This window comes from Vipera ursinii (genome assembly GCF_947247035.1).
Source record: "Vipera ursinii genome assembly, chromosome: 1".
In the NCBI taxonomy this organism is placed as follows: Eukaryota; Metazoa; Chordata; class Lepidosauria; order Squamata; family Viperidae; genus Vipera; species Vipera ursinii.
In genome coordinates this window covers 186065025-186085806 of record NC_139512.1, presented here as the reverse complement: position 1 = coordinate 186085806, position 20782 = coordinate 186065025, and the positions used below count along the sequence as shown (strand labels likewise).

At 47.5% G+C, this 20782-nt stretch overlaps 1 protein-coding gene across 1 annotated transcript in view; it reads left to right on the top strand.

Moving 5' to 3' along the window:
* The window catches only part of SH3BP4 (SH3 domain binding protein 4), an 80692-nt gene extending 69693 nt beyond the window's left edge, over positions 1 to 10999 (top strand). The window contains exon 6 of the mRNA XM_083350774.1: positions 9739 to 10999. Coding sequence (XP_083206900.1) covers positions 9739 to 9966 — 228 coding nt within the window. The 3' untranslated portion in view covers positions 9967 to 10999. The remainder of the gene's footprint in view (positions 1 to 9738) is intronic.
* The last annotated feature ends 9783 nt before the right edge of the window (positions 11000 to 20782 follow it).

The following is a 20782-nucleotide window of genomic DNA, read 5'->3' as shown; positions in this document are numbered from 1 at the left end:
GAATAATTTGATCCCCTCTTCTTTGTGGCACCCCTTAATTACTGGAACACAGATGATATATAAGATATAATTGTGCAAAGGCTGTCCTGACCACTGTTTTATGCTCAAGCAGGAGCCACAAGTCCAGGAGACCTCCCAGACTGCAAACTAGCTCAATATGGGGGACTATCATTCAGAATTATAAATCAACTATCTCTGTTAAACTTCTTATCCACAGCCACTTGGTCTTAGAGTTCAGCCTAATTCTGTTCTTCCCCATTCAGACCTAAGTGTAATATATTGGTTCAACATGTTGATTTCTTGAATCTTAGAATCATAGGCCTGGAACAGACCTTGGAGCTCTTCTAGTATCCAACGCACTACCCAAGAAGTAGGTTGTGGTTAACTTTGTCAAATGTCTTACTGAAGTCCAAGTAAACTATATACTGAGCATTTCCCTGATCCACTAATTTAGTGAGTTTATCAAAAATGGTTTGTCTGGAAGGATCTGTTTTTAACAAATCCATGCTAGTTTCTAGCAATTGCTTTGTTTATTTCTAGGTGCTCACAAATGAGCTTGATTATCTTTTCCAGATTTTTCCCAGGTATTGATGTCAATCTAACTGGTCTGTAGTTTCCTGGATCTATTTTTTTCCCTTCTTGAAAACTGAAACTAAAACTGCCGGCCCATGGGCCAGATGTGTGATGCCGAAACCGTGTCCATCCCATTGCCGGCAATGGAAAAAAAGTCACAATATGTCACAACACATCACGTGACATTGCGAGTTTGACACCCCTGATATAGATATTAACTATAAGGAGGAAAGGATTAAATCTGTAGCATCACATAACAACACCCAGCCCCAAGCTCTCAATCACTACTACCAATTTGAGAATGCTTGGGAAGGAGAAAAACCACAGTATAATAGCATCCCACATTTTCAGCTCTTCCAGCTGGTCCAGTAGGTTGATTATTATTATTAATTTTATTTGTATACCGCCCTTCTCCCGAAGGACTCAGGGCGGTGAACAGGGCAATACATGATTAAAAAGACAGAATACAAAAATTAAAAAAGATTAAACAAAGTGCCCAGAATTCTTAAATAAGTTAAAACACATTTAAAAGTAATAAAAACCCAAGCCCATCCCATCAGGCCAGGCCAGCTTGTTCAAAGAGATACGTCTTTAGATCGTGCCGGAAGGAGCAAAGGTCGGGCGCCATCCGGAGCTCAACCGGAAGACGATTCCATAAATCCGGCGCGCCCACAGAGAACGCCCTCCCCCTGGGGGCCACCAGTCGGCATTCTTTGACCGGTGGCACCCTGAGGAGACCCTCTCTGGGAGCGTATTGGGCGGAGGGGAGTTGATGCCGGCCGCAGGTGCTCCCCAAGGTATTCCGGACCCATGCCATGTAGGGCTTTGTAGGTCAATACCAGCACCTTGAACCTCACCCGGAAGACAACTGGGAGCCAATGCAGCTCACGGAGCAGAGGTGTAACATGGTAGTATCGGGAGACTCCCAACACAACTCTCGCGGCTGCATTCTGTACAAGTTGGAGCCTCCGAGTGGTCTTCAAGGGCAGCCCCATGTAGAGAGCGTTGCAGTAGTGTAAACGAGAGGTCACGAGCGCATGAGTGACCGTACGCAGGGCATCCCGGTCTAGATAGGGCCGCAACTGGCGCACCAGGTGAACCTGGGCGAAGGCCCCCCTAGTCATAGCCACTATGTGATCTTCCAAAGTAAGCCGTGAATCTAGGAGGACTCCCAAGTTGCGAGCCCTATCTACGGGGGGTAATAGCTCACCCCCCATAGAAAGAGATGGGATATTCTGAATATCCCGGTATGCCGGTATGCACAGCCACTCAGTCTTGTCGGGGTTGAGTTGAAATCTGTTCCTCCCCATCCAGACCCGAACCGCTTCCAGGCAACGGGACATCACATCAAGGGCATCACTGGGGTGGTTTGGGGTCAAAATAAAAAGCTGGGTATCATCAGCGTACTGATGATACCCAACTCCAAAACCACAAATGATCTCACCCAGCGGTTTCATGTAGATGTTGAACAGGAGAGGCAAGAGGACCAACCCCTGAGGAACTCCACAAGCGAGAGGCCTCGAGGTCGACCTCTGCGCCCCTGCCAACACCGACTGCAAACGTCCCAGGAGATAGGAGGAGAACCACTGCAAAACCGTGCCTCCCAATCCCCTGAGACGCCGCAGCAGGATACCATGGTCGATGGTATCGAACGCCGCTGAGAGGTCTAATAGGACTAGGACAGAGGAATGTCCCCTGTCCCGAGCCCTCCAGAGATCATTCACCAGAGCGACCAATGCCGTCTGCGTGCTGTACCCGGGCCTGAAACCCGATTGGTACGGGTTAGATAATCCACTTCATCCAGGAACAGAGGGAGCTGATGCGCCACCACACTCTCAACAACCTTCGCAAGAAAGTGAAGGTTGGAGACCGGACGAAAGTTATTTAACACAGCTGGGTCCAAGGCAGGCTTCTTGAGGAGAGGTGTCACCACCACCTCCTTCAAGATGGCGGGGAAACTGCCCTCACTCAAAGAGGCAGATATAACCGCCTGGAACCAGCCTCGTGTCCCCTCCCAAGCCACATAAACCAGCCAGGAAGGGCACGGGTCCAATAAATATGTGGTGGAGCTCAACCTCCCCATGATCCTGTCCACTTCCTCCGGAGTCACAGAATCAAACTCCTCCCAGATAATATCGACAAGACCACCTGTGTCCTGATCGTCAGACTCTGCCCAAACCGGTCCGAATCTGAGCGATTTTGTCCGACAGATGTTGACTAAACTCGGCACAACCCTGCAAGGGTTCCTCCCTCACCTCCTGATTAAGGAGGGAGCAGGTCACCCTAAACAGGGCGGCCGGGCAGTTATCTGCGGACGCGATAAGGGTAGCGAAGTGGTTAGACCTCGCCGCCCTTATCGTTGCGAGATAAGACCTCATATAGGTTCTTAGTCGCAATCGGTCAGATTCGGATCGGCTGGACCTCCAACAGCTCTCTAGGCCCCATCTCCGACGCTTCATCTCCCGAAGCTGCACGGAGAACCATGGAGCTTGCTGGGATCTGCACCGAGTCAGGGGCCGCAAGGGTGCAACTCGGTCAAGTGCCTCCGTGGCTGCCCTTTCCCAGGCTTCCACTAAGGCATTTGCTGAGTTGTGAGCAACAGAGGCAGGTGGGGACCCCAGCGCTGCCTGGAACCTATCAGGGTCTATTAAGCACCTGGGGCGGTACCATCTAATTGGCTCCACACACCCACGGCGGGGAGTGGCAAAATGGAAGACCAGCCGCAGGAGATGATGATCGGTCCATGACAGGGGTATAACAATTGGGGAGCCCCCACCAAGATCATCTAACCACCGTCCAGATAAGAAAACCAAGTCAAGGGTGTGGCCTCTCACATGAGTCGGTCCATCAATTACTTGCGTCAGGTCCATGACCATCATGGACGCCATGAACTTCCGAGCTAACTCAGATGATCCTCCCAGGGATGGTAGATTGAAGTCACCCAAAAGTTTGGGGAACTCAGTCACCAACCCTGAGAGGATGTCGAGAAGCTCAGGCAGGGCTGCTGCTGCGTGACTAGGCGAAAGGTACACCAGTAGCAAGCCCAACTGCGCCCCAGGACCACATCTCAAAAAGAGAGACTCACACCCGACTATCTGGGGAACGGTGGCCTCCCACGGACACAAGGTCTCCCTCGTAACTACCGCCACTCCCCCGCCCCTACCCTGAGCCCGAGGCCGGTGTAGCACCCGGAAACCTGGTGGGCAAAGATCAACCAGAGGAATACCACCCTCTGGGCCCAACCAAGTCTCTGTGATGCAAGCCAGGTCCGCATGCTCACCCTCAACCAGTTCCCGGACAAGAGGAGCCTTATTAACAACGGACCTGGCGTTCAAGTACACCAGCCGGAGCTCAGGTGGCTGCACATCCTCGCTCCCGGGACCTCGGGGCAAAAACAGAGGGTCGGAGCGCCTCACCAATCCATACCTGACCATCTCTCAGGGTCCCAACAATTGGGCCCGTCATCAAGAGGAAAGGTAACAAAGAAGGTGGGACGCACCCAGGAGGGGGGAATACCCCTGAGGGCGTATAAGTCCGTGTCAGAATAACGTAAGCATGCCATGACTGGCCATGTGAGTTCGGGAAGTGGCAGTCAGATGTTGAAAGATGATGTCATATCAGGAGGAGTATATGAGTCCAAAACCACCAGACCAGCACAACTCTCACTTGTGCTGGGTACCCCAGAAACAGACAGCAGTCGATCTCTCACCCCGACCTCGAGGCTGATCTGGGAGGTAGATGGAGACCCCATCCAGGGAGAAAGAACATACCCTCACGGATCTCTCACATCCGGAGGGTTGTAGATGAAAAGAAACTGAGCCGCCCTCTCACAGCGACTCTTCACCCCGGGTCCTCCTGAGTCTATGGGGGACAGGAGAAACAGCATACAAGAGTCCAACTCCATATGGGTGATAGCCAAGCCCAGCCCAACTTGGAAGTTGTAACTCCAGGCCATGATTAAAAGCTGCCTCAGATCTCTTAAGGCAGTAGCTCTTAAACCAGTGGGGGGTAGATAGCAGCAGGTAGCAGATAGGAGCAAGTGAGGAATCAATAAAAATATCCCAGCTCCTCCAGCAGCATTCACCCATGCCGAAGTTTCTCCGGATAATCCAGCCATTCGGAGCCGTGTCTCTATCTGCCCCAAAACTGGTCTCTGTCGCCTGGTAGTCCGCAGCAAGAACCGTTGTGGAAGGGCCGCCATGCAGGATTCTGCGCTGGGCAACCCGCAGCATTACCCACCCATTAACATAGGAGACCAGAGGCGTCCTACTCTTCTCCTCGATGGTCTCCAATGGCTGCTTTAACAAGCGGGGAGTAAATAGCGGCAGGTAGCAAATAGGAGCAAGCGAGGAGTAGTTCCTCTGGTTGTTCTGGCCATTCGGAGCCATGGCTCTATCTGCCCCGAAAACCAGCTGACTGGGACGTTTCAAGCCACAGCTCCTCCGGCTCCTCCAGCAGCAATCACTCTTGCCGCAGTTCCTCCGGCTTCTCCTCCAGCTTCTCCAGCCATTCCAAGCGTTCCAGGCTGGAGCATTCACTCCTGTTGCAGTTCCTACAGTCATTACAAGCCGTTTCTGATCATTTCAAGCCGCGGCTCTATCCGCCCCGAAAAACAGCTGATCAGGCGTTTCAAGCCGCGGCATTTCAAATGGAGCCAGAGCCATGATCTCCCAGCAAGACCTCCAGTCGCCTCTCACTGATATGGAGGGCACCAACGCCCCAAGAAGCAGGGATGGCAAGGCAGTCTGATCACCCAGCCCTAACATGGAGGCATTATGCACTCCCAAGGGCGCCCCCCAAGACCACCAATCCACGCCAAACTCACGGAGCTCACGGAGCTCAGCTCAGCTCAACACGTCCGCCATCTTAGAAAGCCGGTATTGAAGGTGGAGATATATCTAATAATACTGGGAAGGTTACACTCCCCCACCCTAGTCTTGCAAAAAGTTATCAAACAAGGCAAACTGCAGTTTCACTCCCATAGTCAGGGTGAATTCTGATAGGGATCTAGAATACATCATCCATTTCCTCCACAAGCCTCTTTAATTGTGTTCTTTTTATCCTCTCCACATGTTTTCCTGAATAAGAAAGGTTTGACATTGGAAAGTTCTTATCCAAATAATCAGAATGATTTCTTAAGGCTTCTTAATTGTCAGAGCAAAAGACGCCTCTCTCAAAGATGTGATCTTTCCCATTTACATGTTTAGTTGTGTTAACTAGCCAAGAAGGAAATGCATCCAGTCCAATCCTAAATGCTTGAATTTAAATATAATTTGCAAGATATAAAGTAAACTGGCTATGTCTTGATTTAGTACAGTGGTGGCGAACCTATGTCCCACATGCCAGAGGGGCACTTAGAGCCCTTTCTGCTGGCACATGCCCCCATGGCCCCCTCCTTGCCAGCAGCCCCCACAGAGGAGAGTTGCCCCGAGGCATGGCCCGCACAGAGCAGCGCAGCCAAGGACATGAACTTACCCAATTCCAACAACCATTCCTTATATGTTTAATAATAATAAACCTTTATTGTCAAAGTACAACATGTGTACATTGAGATTAGCTGAACCTCCCCCCCCCCCGTGCTCTCTCCCCTCAACACACAGTGACAACAAACCCTCAATCCTACCACACCATGTGAACCAACTATACCACACACCGGCCTCCCAAGTCAATTCTGCATAAGATTATGTCCCATTTAAAAGCCTAAGAGCCCATGGATAAAAGCTATTTTTCAGCTATTTTTTTATAATGAAGAGAAGGACGAGGGGTGACATGATGGCATCTTCTAATATTTGAGGGGTTGCCACAAAGAAGAGGAGGGGGTCAACCTGTTCTCCAAAGACCCTGAAGGCGGGACACCAGCAGTTCACCTCCCGATGACCCTCACCTGGTATAACCTCCCCATCACAAGACTCACACCTGACCCATCACAAGCCCCTCACTTGACACACCCACACCCGAAGCCAGAAGTGGCATCCACACAGAGAATCAGTTGTTCACATATTTGAAACCCACCACTGATTTTTATATATATATTAATCACAGTCCATCTAGAATACACAGCAGAAAACAGAGTCCTGAGAGTTAAAGCAGGTTGATCCTATATGGTACAAAGCTATTACAGAATCTAGTCATTCTGCTTCAGATACCACACAAGCCTCATCCCAGAAGGAATAATAATAATAATAATAATAATAATAATAATAATAATAATAATAATAATAATAATAATAATAATAATAATAATAATTGGAACAGACTTTGGAGGTCATCTAATCCCACCTCCTGCTCAGGCAGGAAACGCTATACCATTTCAGACAAATGGCTGTCCAGTCTCCTCTTAAAAACTTACAGTGTTGGAGCATTCACAACTTCTGGTGGCAAGCTGTTCCATTGATTAATTGTTCCAACAATCAGGAAATTTCTCCTTAGTTCCAGGTTGCTTCTCTCTTTGGTTATTTTCCATCAGGTGCTTTGGAGAATAGTTAACAATAGGTAAGAATAGGTAACAAAGGAAAGCAGTCATGGAGACAACATGTAACGTCCTGTATGACCGTGATGATGATGACGGTGTTATCCATTCAGTTGTGTCTCACTCTTGGTGATTCCCTGGGCCAGGGGATCTCTCCACCTCTTCCAGTCTTTCACGGCTTCTTTAAGCTTTTCTCTGCTCTGGCCGGTGTCAGCTTCAAGGGTGTCCAGCCACTGTCTTCTTTGGCGACCTGATTTCCTTTCACCAGTCTAATTCTTCCCAACCAGAAAAGCTACCGTATATACTTGAGTATAAGCCGAATTTTTCAGCCCACTTTTTGGGCTGAAAAATTCCACTTCGGCTTATACTCCAGTCAACAAAAAAAACTTACCGAGGACTTGTGCGCGGCCGAGGCTTTGGTGCTTCCGGGATTGCGCGCACCTCTCCCAAGCCACCGCCATCCGGAGACCTGCCAAAGTTTGGGGAGGTTTGGGGAGGTGCGCGCGCACCTCCCCAAACCTCGGCAGGTCTCCGGATCTCCGTGCCTTGCCTGCCTGCTTCTTTCCGCTGCGGAAAGAAGCAGGCAGGCAGGTCACGGAGATCCGGAGACCTGCTGACATTTGGGGAGGTTTGGGGAGGAGATCCGGAGACCTGCTGACGTTTGGGGAGGTTTGGGCACCTCCCCAAACCTCCCCAAACGTCGGCAGGTCTCCGGATCTCCGTGCCTTGCCTGCCTGCTTCTTTCCGCTGCGGAAAGAAGCAGGCAGGCAGGTCACGGAGATCCGGAGACCTGCTGACGTTTGGGGAGGTTTGGGCACCTCCCCAAACCTCCCCAAACGTCAGCAGGTCTCCGGATCTCCGTGACCTGCCTGCCTGCTTCTTTCCGCAGCGGAAAGAAGCAGGCAGGCAGGTCACGGAGATCCGGAGACCTGCTGACGTTTGGGGAGGTTTGGGGAGGAGATCCGGAGACCTGCTGACGTTTGGGGAGGTTTGGGCACCTCCCCAAACGTTGGCAGGTCTCCGGATCTCCGTGCCTTGCCTGCCTGCTTCTTTCCGCTGCGGAAAGAAGCAGGCAGGCAGGTCACGGAGATCCGGAGACCTGCTGACGTTTGGGGAGGTTTGGGGAGGAGATCCGGAGACCTGCTGACGTTTGGGGAGGTTTGGGCACCTCCCCAAACCTCCCCAAACGTCGGCAGGTCTCCGGATCTCCGTGCCTTGCCTGCCTGCTTCTTTCCGCTGCGGAAAGAAGCAGGCAGGCAGGGCACGGAGATCCGGAGACCTGCTGAGGTTTGGGGAGGTTTGGGGAGGTGCACGTGCACCTCCCCAAATCTCCCCAAACTTCGGCAGGTCTCCGGACGGCGGCGGCTTGGGAGAGGTGCGCGTGATCCTGGAAGCACCGAAGCCTCGGCCGCGCGCAAGTCCTCGGTAAGCTCCGGGCGGTCACTTGCTTCGCGTCTCCTGAGGGAAGGGGGGGCGACTGGAGCGGGCGTGTTTCCTCGCCTGCTGGGCGCCGCAATTTGCCCGGGGAACGCGCGGGCCCGAATGGCAGCGTGGAGCGAGGAAGCGGACAGCCAGGGCTTCCCCGAGAGCCACGGCCACACAGGGTGTTCCTGTGTATTCAGGCTTGCAAAATGGCGGATCGAGCCTCTGCTGGCGGCGGAGGCTTGCAGAACGGCGGATCGGCTTATACTCGAGTCACGAACTTTTTCCAGTTTTTGGGGGTGAAAATGGGGGGTCTCGGCTTATGCTCGAGTCGGCTTATACTCAAGTATATACGGTAATACAATCCTGGGTTGTATAAACAGAGGGATAGAATCAAGATCACACGAATAATTTTACCGCTTTACAAAGCCCTAGTAAGAACACAACTGGAATACTGCAGCTAATTTTGGTCACCATATCACAAAAAAGATGTTGAGAGTTTGGAAAAAATTCAGAGAAGAGCAACTAAGTTGATCAAAGGCCTGGAGACTAAAACATACGAAGAATGGCTGCGGGACTAGGGTTTGGCTAGTCTAATGAAAAAAAGAAATAGGGGAGACATGATAGCAGTATTCCAATATTTGAGGGGCTGCCACAAGGCAGAGAGGGACAGGTTGTTTACCAAAGCACCAGAGGGCAGGATAAGAAACAATGGTTAGAAACTGATGCAAGAGAGAAGCAACCTGGAATTAAGAAGAAACTTCCTGACAGTGAGGACAATCAACCAGTGGAACAGAAGTTGCCCCCAGAAATCATCACTGGAGATTTTTAAGAAGAGATTAGACAATCACCTGTCTGAGATGGTATTAGTATATGCACCATAACTGAGATATTTTCATTATTTTTTATCCTTTCCGAATGCAGATATCATGAGAAACATCCCAGTACAAATAAATTTAGCTAACTTATTATAATGGTACTTAGAAATTATATTATTTCTAGAATATTTTTCTTCCAATTTTCACTGAAGGAAACCTGAGACTAGGCTATGCCACTTAGACTTCCATATTCCACAATAAAAATAGATAAAATATAAAAAATATCTTTATATAAAATTGCTGTTAAAGAGAGCTGTGTTAGTGAATAGGAGTCTGGTAGCACCTTTTAATAACATTTGTTAATTGAGAATTGCTACCAGATGCTTTCTGATTTTTTACCACTATATAAGAATTAGTAATAAACAGTCTTTGTTAATGTTGGTTTCTGTCTGACAGGCAATGTGGAAACCAGCCTACGATTTCATGCTAACATGGAGTAATCAGATGGGAGACAGTTACCGTGATGTTACCCAAGAGCTGCACATTGGTCTTGATAAAATGAAGAATCCTATTACAAAACGTTGGAAACATCTGACTGGAACCCTAATTTTAGTAAATTCTTTGGAAATATTACGAGCAGCTGCTTTTAGCCCACAAGAAGAATATGATGATTATGCCCTCTGATGGAGAGTTTAGTCTCATGTAGTCTCGTATTTGTTATTAGTTTAAGAAAAAGAGCTTTTGAATAGCCAAAGTTTGGAGCATGATTCCTGAGCTAAAAAAATTAATTTTCTTTTCCTCTTTGCAGAAGATTCCAAAATCTTAGTCTTCTATATATTCTGTACTGGACAACTTTCAACTTTTTAAAAAACATTTGGCAGTACTAGACTGAAAGCTCAAATCATTTTGATAAAGACTTTGTCATTTTTACATAACATGGAAAACAGTTTCCTTCTTTTTATATTAACACTTTGAATTATTGATATAGAGAAGCACAAATATGTTTCCTTGTAGGATTTGGATTTTAATGTGTTCTTGTGAGAATTGCCTTTCAGTTCTTACTCCAGCATTTCTGTGATCTTGTCAATAATGAAACAGTTCTGTATGATTTCATTTTATGTAAACCATTTTTGTAAGAAAAGATGGGCATACTTTTTTCAACTTAGCTGATGTTTCTTACACCACAATTTAGCACTGCAAATTAGTGTTCATGTAAAAGATTTATTTCACTTTTGTATGCTTTAGATCTAAGGGCAAAAAAGCGAAAGAAAGCAAAAGCCCTAAACAACTTTTATTAAAAATAAATAAATCTTGATGCCATTTATGGATGGAAGTACTGCCTTCCTACATTATCACACAGGTTATCTAACAATTATGTATACTTGTCATCTCTAATAGCAGATTAGATCTTAGAAATTTACAATATCCAGCTATATTTAAAATATGGAATATTGTTTTTCCCTGTTTTGGGACTGCATCAATTGAAAATCTGAAGACATATCACCTTATTAAATGTTGCTGTAAAAAATAAATATAAAAATTAGCAGGCTTGAGAAAATTCTAAATTTGAACTGTTTTTGTTATCTAGATAGCTAGATGGGGTCTCTTTTAAAAGAAAAAAGGTCATTTATGTGTATTCCACATGCAGTTTTTGAAGTAGTGTAAGCTAAAACATAGATTTACTAAGTATTAGACCTAATTAAAATTGGAAGAACAATTGGCCAACTATTTTACTGCTTGAAATATTTTGCCTTTCAACCAACTCTGATTATTTAAAACAGCTTTTTCTCTTTGGAAGTTCAAAGTTTCATTAAATCAAAAAGTAGTTTGCTAGAAAAGAGGTTTTTATTCAAGTTTAATAGAAGAATACTTTTAAAAATCCAATTTTCTATTCATTCTGTTTAAGCTCTCTCTAATGAAAACTAAATTTATTTTATTTATTTATTTATTTTATTATTGGATTTCTATACTGCCCTTCTCCCTAGGGACTCAGGGCGGTTCACAGGGCATATATAAATAGGTATACAAAAATTAAAAGAAAATTAAACCATGCCCAAATTAAAATATAACAATAGTGAAATAATAAAACCAATTTAAAAACCCAAATACCCCTTCAGGCCAGACCAGCTAACTCGAACAAGTGGGTCTTCAACCCGCGACGGAAGGATCGGAAGTCCGATGCCATCCGGAGCTCAACCGGCAGTTGGTTCCATAGTGCCGGGGCACCCACAGAGAAGGCCCTCCCCCTGGGGGCCACCAGTCGACATTCCCTGACTGGAGGCACCCTGAGGAGGCCCTCTCTGTGGGCACGCACAGGGCGGAGGGGAGTTGACGCCGGCAGCAGGTGGTCCTCGAGGTATCCCGGACCCATGCCATGTAAGGACTTAAAGATCATAACCAAGACCTTGAACCTCACCCAGAAGACAACTGGTAACCAATGCAGCTCGTGGAGCAAAGGTGTAACATGGGAGTACCGGGAAACTCCCAAGACAACTCTCGCGGCTGCGTTGGAGCCTCCAAGTGGTCTTCAAGGGAAGCCCCATGTAGAGAGCATTACAGTAGTCTAGGCGAGAGGTCACGAGCACATGAGTACACAGGGCATCCCGGTCCAGATAGGGCCGCAACTGGCGCACCAGGTGTACCTGGGCAAAAGCCCCCCTAGTCACGGCTACTACATGATCTTCCAGGGTAAGTCGTGAATCTAGGAGGACTCCCAAGTTGCGAGCCCTATCCACGGGGGGTAAGAGCTCACCCCCCATAGAAAGGGATGGAACATTTTGAATGTCCCGGGATGCCGGAATGTACAGCCACTCAGTCTTGTCAGGGTTGAGTTGAAGACTGTTCCTCCCCATCCAGACCCGAACCGCCTCCAGGCAACGGGACATCACAGCGAGGGCATCACTGGGGTGGTTTGGGGTCGAAATAAAAAGTTGGGTATCATCAGCATATTGATGATACCCAACTCCAAAACCACGAATGATCTCACCCAGCGGTTTCATGTAGATGTTGAACAGGAGAGGCGAGAGAACCGACCCCTGAGGAACTCCACAAACGAGAGACCTAGGGGCCGATCTCTGCCCCCCTGCCAACACCGACTGCGAGCGTCCCAGGAGATAGGAGGAGAACCACTGAAGAACTGTGCCTCCCACTCCCAATCCCCTGAGACGCCACAGCAAGATACCATGGTCGATGGTATCGAAAGCCGCCGAGAGGTCTAATAGGACTAGGACAGAGGAATATCCCCTATCCCGAGCCCTCCAGAGATCATTCACCAGAGCGACCAATGCCGTCTGCGTGCTGTACCCGGGCCTGAAACCCGATTGGTAAGGGTCCAGATAATCCGCTTCCTCCAGGACCAGAGGGAGCTGATGCGCCACCACACTCTCAACAACCTTCGCAGGAAAGCGAAGGTTGGAGACTGGACGAAAGTTGTTCAATACAGCTGGGTCCAAGGCAGGCTTCTTGAGGAGAGGTCTCACCACCGCCTCCTTCAAGACGGTGGGGAAATAACCCTCACTCAAAGAAGCAGATATGACCGCCTGGAGCCAGCCTCGTGTCCTCTCCCTAGCTGCATAAACCAGCCAGGAAGGGCACGGATCCAATAAACATGTGGTGGAGCTCAGCCTCCCCATAATCCTGTCCACTTCATCAGGGGTCACAGAATCAAACTCCTCCCAGATAACATTGACAAGACCGCCCGTGTCCTGATCACCAGACTCTGCCCAGCTGGAGTCCAAACCGGTCCGAATCCGAGCAATTTTATCCGACAGATGTTGACTAAATTCCTCGGCACGACCCTGCAAGGGATCCTCCCTCACCTCCTGATTAAGAAGGGAGCGAGTCACCCTAAACAGGGCGGCCGGGCGATTATCTGTGGACGCGATGAGGGTGGAGAAGTAATTACACCTTGCCACCCTCATCGCTGCGAGATAAGACCTAATATGGGTTCTTAACCGCAACCGGTCGGATTCAGATCGGCTAGACCTCCAGCAGCTCTCTAGGCCCCGTTTCCGACGCTTCATCTCCCGGAGCTCCGCAGAGAACCATGGAGCTCGCTGGGATCTGCACCGGGTCAGGGGCCGCAAGGGTACAACCCGGTCAAGTGCCTCAGTGGCTGCCCTTTCCCAGGCTTCCACTAAGGCATCCGCCGAGTTGTGAGCAATGGAGGCAGGTGGGGACCCCAGCGCTGCTTGGAATCTATCAGGATCCATTAAGCGTCTGGGGCGGAACCATCTGATTGGCTCCGTACCCCCACGGCGGGGGGTGGCAAAACGGAAGACGATCCGCAGGAGGTGATGATCGGTCCATGACAGGGGCATAATAAATGGAGAGCCCCCACCAAGATCATCCAACCACCGTCCAGATAAAAAAATCAGGTCAAGGGTGTGGCCTCCCTCATGAGTTGGTTCAGAAATTACTTGCGTCAGGTCCATGGCCGTCATGGAAGCCATGAACTCCCGAGCTAGCTCAGATGAACCTCCCAGGGGTGGTAGATTGAAGTCTCCCAAAACTATAAGTTTGGGAAACTCAACCACCAACCCCGAGAGGATATCGAGCAGCTCGGGCAGGGCTGCCGCTGCGCGACTAGGCGAAATGTACACCAGCAGCAAGCCCAACTGCGCCCCAGAACCAAATCTCACAAAGAGAGACTCACACCCGACTATCTAAGGAACGGTGGTCTCCTGCGGACATAAGGTCTCCCTAATAGTCACTGCCACACCCCCACCCCTACCATGAGCTCATGGCCGATGTAGCACCCGGAAGCCTGGTGGGCAGAGGTCAACCAAAGGGACCCCACCCTCTGGGCCCAACCAAGTCTCCGTGATGCAAGCCAGGTCCGTGTGCTCACTCTCAACTAAATCCCTAACGAGGGGAGCTTTGTTAACCACGGACCTGGCATTCAGGTACACCAGCCGGAGCTCAGGAGGCTGCACATCCTTGGGGAAGAAGCAGAGGGTCGGAGCGCCTCACCGCTGGCAAATAGCAGAGATGACCCTCCCGGTAACGATATGGCCCTCTGTCTATCCACCTGCTGCCATTCCCCGTCGTGGGAATCGGTAATCCCACGACCCGCTCATGAGCCCTGGAGACAACCACACCCTGCTCTCCCCCCGAGCGGTCGGACCCAAGTCTGGCCTGAGCCATGGTTGATTGGCCACCCCCCATAGCCAGACAACCCCTATCTCCCACCCCTCTCCCTAACCCCATAAAAAATTTCGATAAAAAAGTAATCAGAGGCCATCTATTAAATTTGTATTGACGGCCCCTGCCCCTGCCCAGCCATCTCTCAGGGTCCCAAAACTCGGGCCCGTCATCGAGGTTAAGAGTGTTTAAGGAGGCGGGTCGCACCCAGGAGAGGGGGGCACCCCTGAGGGCGTACAAGTCCGTGCTGGTGTATTGTCGCATGAGTCTAGGAAGTCCAGGATAGGCATCCCATTAGTTGTCCATGGGAGGATTGAACATGGAGACAGATATCTGGGTCCCCACCCAACTTCACTGCCACTCAGTTGGGTGCCCCCAGAGACGGGCCGCCCCCCGCCCTCTCACGACGGGTTGCGACTCTGTTCCTGGGGGTGGACCAGATATCCTCTGGGTAGGCAAACCCCATAGAGCTCCCACCTCTATGGGGCTGCAAATGGAAAAGTCAAGCCACTCTCCCACAGTGGCCGGTACCCAGGTGTGTCCAAAATCCAAGGGGAGAGGGGGGAGGGTAGGCAGGCAGATGATAAGTATATATGTCCAAGGCAAAAATGGTAGGCAGGCCAGGATAGTAGGGATGGTCTAAAGTCGCCGTCGTCGCTGCAGAAGCAGTCCAAAGGCGATGCAGGAGCCCCATGTCGTCCTTGCTCCAGTAAGATGACCCACGGTCGTCTTCTTCACCACCAAAGCGGCCCGAAGACACCGTCGCCGCAGAAGGCGGCCCGAAGCAAGGATAGAGACCACCATCGCCGCCGAGATGAATAATAGTCACCCTCTCCGCCGCCAAAACGGCCCGAGGGCGACACCACCGCCGAAAGCGGCCCAAGGCAGCCTGGGGCAACATGGGAGTCCCACCGCCGGCGAAAGGGGCCAAAAGCCCAAAAAGCACCAAAGCCAGCAGCCGGCCCCCGCAGACGGGGCAACAGTCCCAGAAACGCCGGTGCAGATGGAATGGCCCAAAAGCAGGCCCCAGAAACGACCCGTCAGCTGTTAAATTCCAGGAGCATCCAGAGCATGCCGCCATCACCGTCGCCGCCAGACTCGGTCCGCCGCCGCCGCCGCCAAGCGCGGCCCAAAAGACCATCGCGCGGGCCACAACCCGCGCTGAAGCCGACGCCCACGGCGTCGCCGCCATCATCGCCGCCACCCGGACAGCCTCATGGGCATCCTCCTCGCCGACGGGCGTCCTCCTCGTCAACCCGAGCCAGCCCGAGAATGCCAAAGCGGCCCAGACGGCCCGAAACAGCAGGGAACGCCGACGCCGGACACGAGCAGCCACGGACAATCCGGAAGAGGTAAAACGGCGAGAAAAAACAGCCGGACGGCAGCAGGGCCAGCAGCCAGTAGCCAGCAGCCGGTAGTTCGAAAAACAGAGTCCAAACAGGTCACTGCCGGCTTCGTCAGCCTCCAAGTTGCCTCTCTGCCACTTACCACAAACCCCCAATCCCCATCTCAGAAAGCCTCAGGGCTTGTGAGGGGCTCCCAAGGGACGCCTAACAGCTGGAGCTCGCGGAGCTCAGCCGAGCACGTCCGCCATCTTGGGCATGCGCGAAATTCATAAGGAACAGAAATATGTCTTTTCAAACTTCCATATTATGTGTTTTAATTATTTTGCAGAGTTCCTATTTTAAAACCAACAACTATCGTGTGGCAGGTTTATCACAAAAAAGCTTCATAGATTTGTTATAAGCTGGTGAGCTGGATTTCAGCAATAAAATTAAATGCTATTTAACAATCTTCCTTTATAACAAGCTGAACTGTGTAAAAAATGAATTACATCCAACTACATACTGTCTTTTATTGATCATCTGTCAATGCTGTCTTACACATCTTTAAATCCATTATTTCAATAAGGAAAAACTCTTTCATGCATGTGCTGAATTGGATTGTGACCTGTGAAAGTTCATGCAGTGGAACATTTGTTCTAGTCAAAATTGATTCACATGAGATAGTAAATACATTTGTGATACTAATGGACAACTTTGCATATTGTGTGGCATAAAAAGAGCGAGAACTAGACGTGCTATAGGAACAGAATAAACACAATCTCATTCAGATTCAGTAAGAGCTTTGTTTTACACTGTTACTTCGACTGAAGATAAGGCAAGGAATGTTTTGTATCTCTATATGCACTTAAAAGAAACATCTTATACACAGTGATGTATGATACTCTAGGCTTATAAATAGATGATAATCCAGGCTCATACATGGGTATGAATGTTCTGGTGGCATTGACAAATATCAAACTGGTGTTCCTGTGTACTTAAAGGAGCAGCCCTATTTTTCCTCTGGATCATCATGGCTCTGTTGATTGGCAGACATGGAATTTGCAAGAACTGTGTTCTCAGATCTGAGCTGCAGAAATCCATACAAATGCTAGACAGCAACCAGGAAAGTTTTCTGTATCTCTTTCCTACCAAAATATGGAGTAGTGGCATTTGTAAAAACAGAGTCAAAGCAATTAATAGAATTTTAAATTAATGCATAAGTGGTTTTTATGAATGCATTTTTTGCAATTTTTGTGAAATTACTTCAGATCTTGTACAATAATGTTATAATACAGTTTCCCTAGTGAATTGCACTCTGAGACCTTTTGAAACTACAAAAGACTGATCTGTTGATATTTTTTCTGATTTTCATTAAAGTACACTTAGAACAGAGTTGATGTATTTGTTCAATCAAATAAGTATGCACTCTACAAATATTTCACTGTATTTTTAAATATGTCAAAAACTATACAATTAAAATATATTTTAACACAACTTTGTTTCACCTTATTTTATGGAAGCTTGAAATGTTAAAAGGAGATGTAATCATGTTGTCCCTGGCTTGGAGGAACAGGAAAACCAATTGTTTTACCTTTCTGGCCTTTCTTGGAGGCATTTTATAACTGCTAAAAGGCCTATCATACATAAATGCAGAACTCCAGTTCAGCAAGAAAGCTTCACTTTTGAGCAGAAATAGAATTTTTAAAACGGACACATAATCATGTTCTCCCTGACTGGGACAAGCAGGAAAACCAATTGTTTTTCCTGTCTGCCCTTTGGAAAGCTAGTCCAAGGCACTTTATAACTGCTTTGGGAACAATTAAAAGCAAATGCCAAACTCCAATTGTGCAAGTAATCTTCACTTTTCAGACACACATGGAATTTTAGAAATGGACACATAATTGTGTTCTCCCTGTCTTTGAGAAAACAGGAAAACCAATTGTTTTTCAGGTCAGTTCTTTGTGGAATTAGTCAAGGATGTTATGTTGCTAGGAGACCCATGATAGTGAATGCTGAATGTCAGTTGAACAAGAATGTTTCACTTTGGACAGATATGAAATGTGAAAAAGGACATAATTATGTTCTCCCTAGCTTTGATGAAGGAAAACCAATTGTTTTATCCATCTGACCTTTCTCTGAGGAGATAGGAAGCAGGAAAAACAATATTTTTCCAGTCCTAGACTTTCTCTGAGAAATGAGTCCAATGCACAATTTCTACTTGCTAGAAGGTCAATGATAGCGAATGCCAATCCTCAATTCAGCAAATACACATCACTTTTGAGACAGACATGGAATTTTAAAAAACAGACACATAATCCTGTTCTCCTTAACTTGGAAACTGGAAAACCAATCATTTTATCTGTCTGGCTTTTCTTGAAGATTTAGTCCAAGACATATCTTTCACTTGCTAGGTGGGAGCATTATAAGTGAATGTCTATATCCAGTTCAGCAAGTATGCTTCAATTTTGAGACAGACATTAAATGTTTAAAAGGGACATAATTGTGTTGTCCCTGGCTTGGAGAACCAAGAAAACTAATTGTTTTCTGAGTCGGGTTTGGTGGAGTTAGTTGAGGACATTGCCTACTTCCTCTGAGGCCCATGATAGCAAATGCTGAACCTCAATTCAACAAATACGCTTCACTTTAGACAGACGTGAAATGTTAAAAATGAACATAATTGGCTTTGGAGAATCAGGAAAAGCAATATTTTTCCAGGTCTGATCTTTCTGTAAGAAGGAAGAACTTCACCTTGTTAGGAGGCCTATTATAGCAAATGCCAAAGCTGAATTCAACAAATCACTTTTGAAATAGACATGGAATTTTAAAAACGTACAAGTTATCCCGAGCTTGGAGAAGCAGGAAAATCAATAGTTTTAGTGTACCTGTCTGGCTTTTCTTTGAGAAATTAATCCAAGGGATAACTTTTATTTGCTACGTGGCCTATGACAGTGAATGCCAAACTTCAAGAAGTACGCTTCACTTTAGACACACGTGAAATGTTAAAGACAGACATAATCATATTCTCCCTTGCCTGGAGAAGCAGGAAAAGCAATTGTTTTATTTGTCTGGCTTTTCAATGAGATTAATCCAAGGCATATTATACTGCTAAAGGCCAATTATAAGCAAATACCAAACTCCAATTGTGCAAGTAAGCTTCGCTTTTCCAAAAGACATTGAATTTTAAAAACGAATCCTTATTCATGTTCTCCCTGGCTTAGAGACTCAAGAAATCCAAACATTTTCCAAGTCCAGGTTTTCTCTGAAGATTAAGTCCAAGACATAGATATGGTAGGGGCCATCATAAGTGAACACCAATCTTATGATGGTGGGGGCCATCATAAGTGAATGCCAATCTCTAATTCACCAACTATGCTTCATTTTGAAACAGACATGAAGTGATAAAAACGGACATAACTATGTTATCCCTGGCTTGGAGAAGCAGGAAAACCAATCATTTTACCTGTCTGGCCTTTCTCTGAGGAGTTAATCCAAGACATGTTACAATTGCTAAAGACCAATTAAAAGCAAATACTAAACTCCAGTTGTGCAATTAAGCTTCACTAAACTCCCTTTAGCCAGTAAGTATCCCACTCCAGACAATTGTCAAATTGGAAAAAGAGGCACATATTCAACATGGCCTTTGGGGAATCCGGAAAACCACATGATTTCAGGATCTGGTCCTTGTCTCTGGACTTAGTCCAAGGCATAGCTAAGAGTTGAAAGCAGGTCCATTAAAGTGAATGTTGAGCACCCTTTAACCAGCAAGTGTCCCACTCCATACAAGCATTGAATATTTGAAATATAATAAGTTGTAATTTTCCATAATGTAGGTTTATTCTTTGTAGGTTTATTCTTTGTTCAAACTACCTAGAATTAGTATTCTGAGGTATAGACACACACTGCTACATATCCAAAGCACAACCATGTTTACCCGATGCATGAACTCTGCTGAGCGATGACATACACAGCTTCTGGCTTGAGATATGTACCAGGTACTGCACTGTACAGATAAACAAGAGAACTGATAAGGGAGTACCAAAGAGCTAAGAGCTGAAGGGGCTGAATGCTTAGCAAGTTTGGATGACAATAAGGGCTTAACTGGCAAATTATAGGTGGACTGTTAGCGTGTGACTGACCTGGGCCTATCCATTGGGCCTCGGAAGGATGGACAAGCAGCTGGTGATAGAAATGTATAAAATATGCTGAGATCTGTAACCGGGTATGGCCTCTCTCTTTTGTTTGTATGCTTAGAGATCCACCAGCTTTTCCAAAAGCTCTAATAAATCACTTATTTCCAACAATTTGAGTGTGAGCCTTGTTTCTCACAATTGGCACCCAACATGGGGCTTGAGTAACTCATAGGAATCCCCTAGTTGGCTATGGTTCAGGGGGCATGCCTACTGATTTCAGCAGCCAGGAGATCTGAGCAACCTGGGGGCCTGACATCTATTCAAACGAAATACGTTGGAAAGGTAACAAAATCAGGAGAAAAGGAATAGGAAAATAAGCTATCAATCACAATCAGGTAACTTTGTGCATGGACCCAGGTAAGAAAACCCAACAAATAATTGGGGAAGTATTACTTGGGAGATCAGGTAGGACTTGTATGTATATGGGACCTGGTTGATGGGATGTGTAGACAAATTAGGGGTCATTAGTACCCTGGAAATTCATAGTGAGTGCTGGAGTCCTGATCTGCCTTGGTGGAGCAGTGGGCTAATGCCTCCTTAAGTAACACCAGCTGCCTGCACTTAGTGCAGGTTCGCATCCCACCAGGCTCAAGGTTGACTCAGCCTTCCATCCTTCTGAGGTAGGTAAAATGAGGACCCAGATTGTTGGGGGCAATTAAGCTGACTTTGTAATAATGCCGCTTGGGGGTGTGTGAAAGCCCTAATAAGCAGGCATATACATAGAATGAAGGCTACTGCTAAGCTTGTAAGCCGCCCTGAGTCTTCGGAGAAGGGCGGGATATAAATGGAATTAAAATAAAAAATAAAATAAAAATTTCATCCATGAGGAGACTGGTCAGAGAT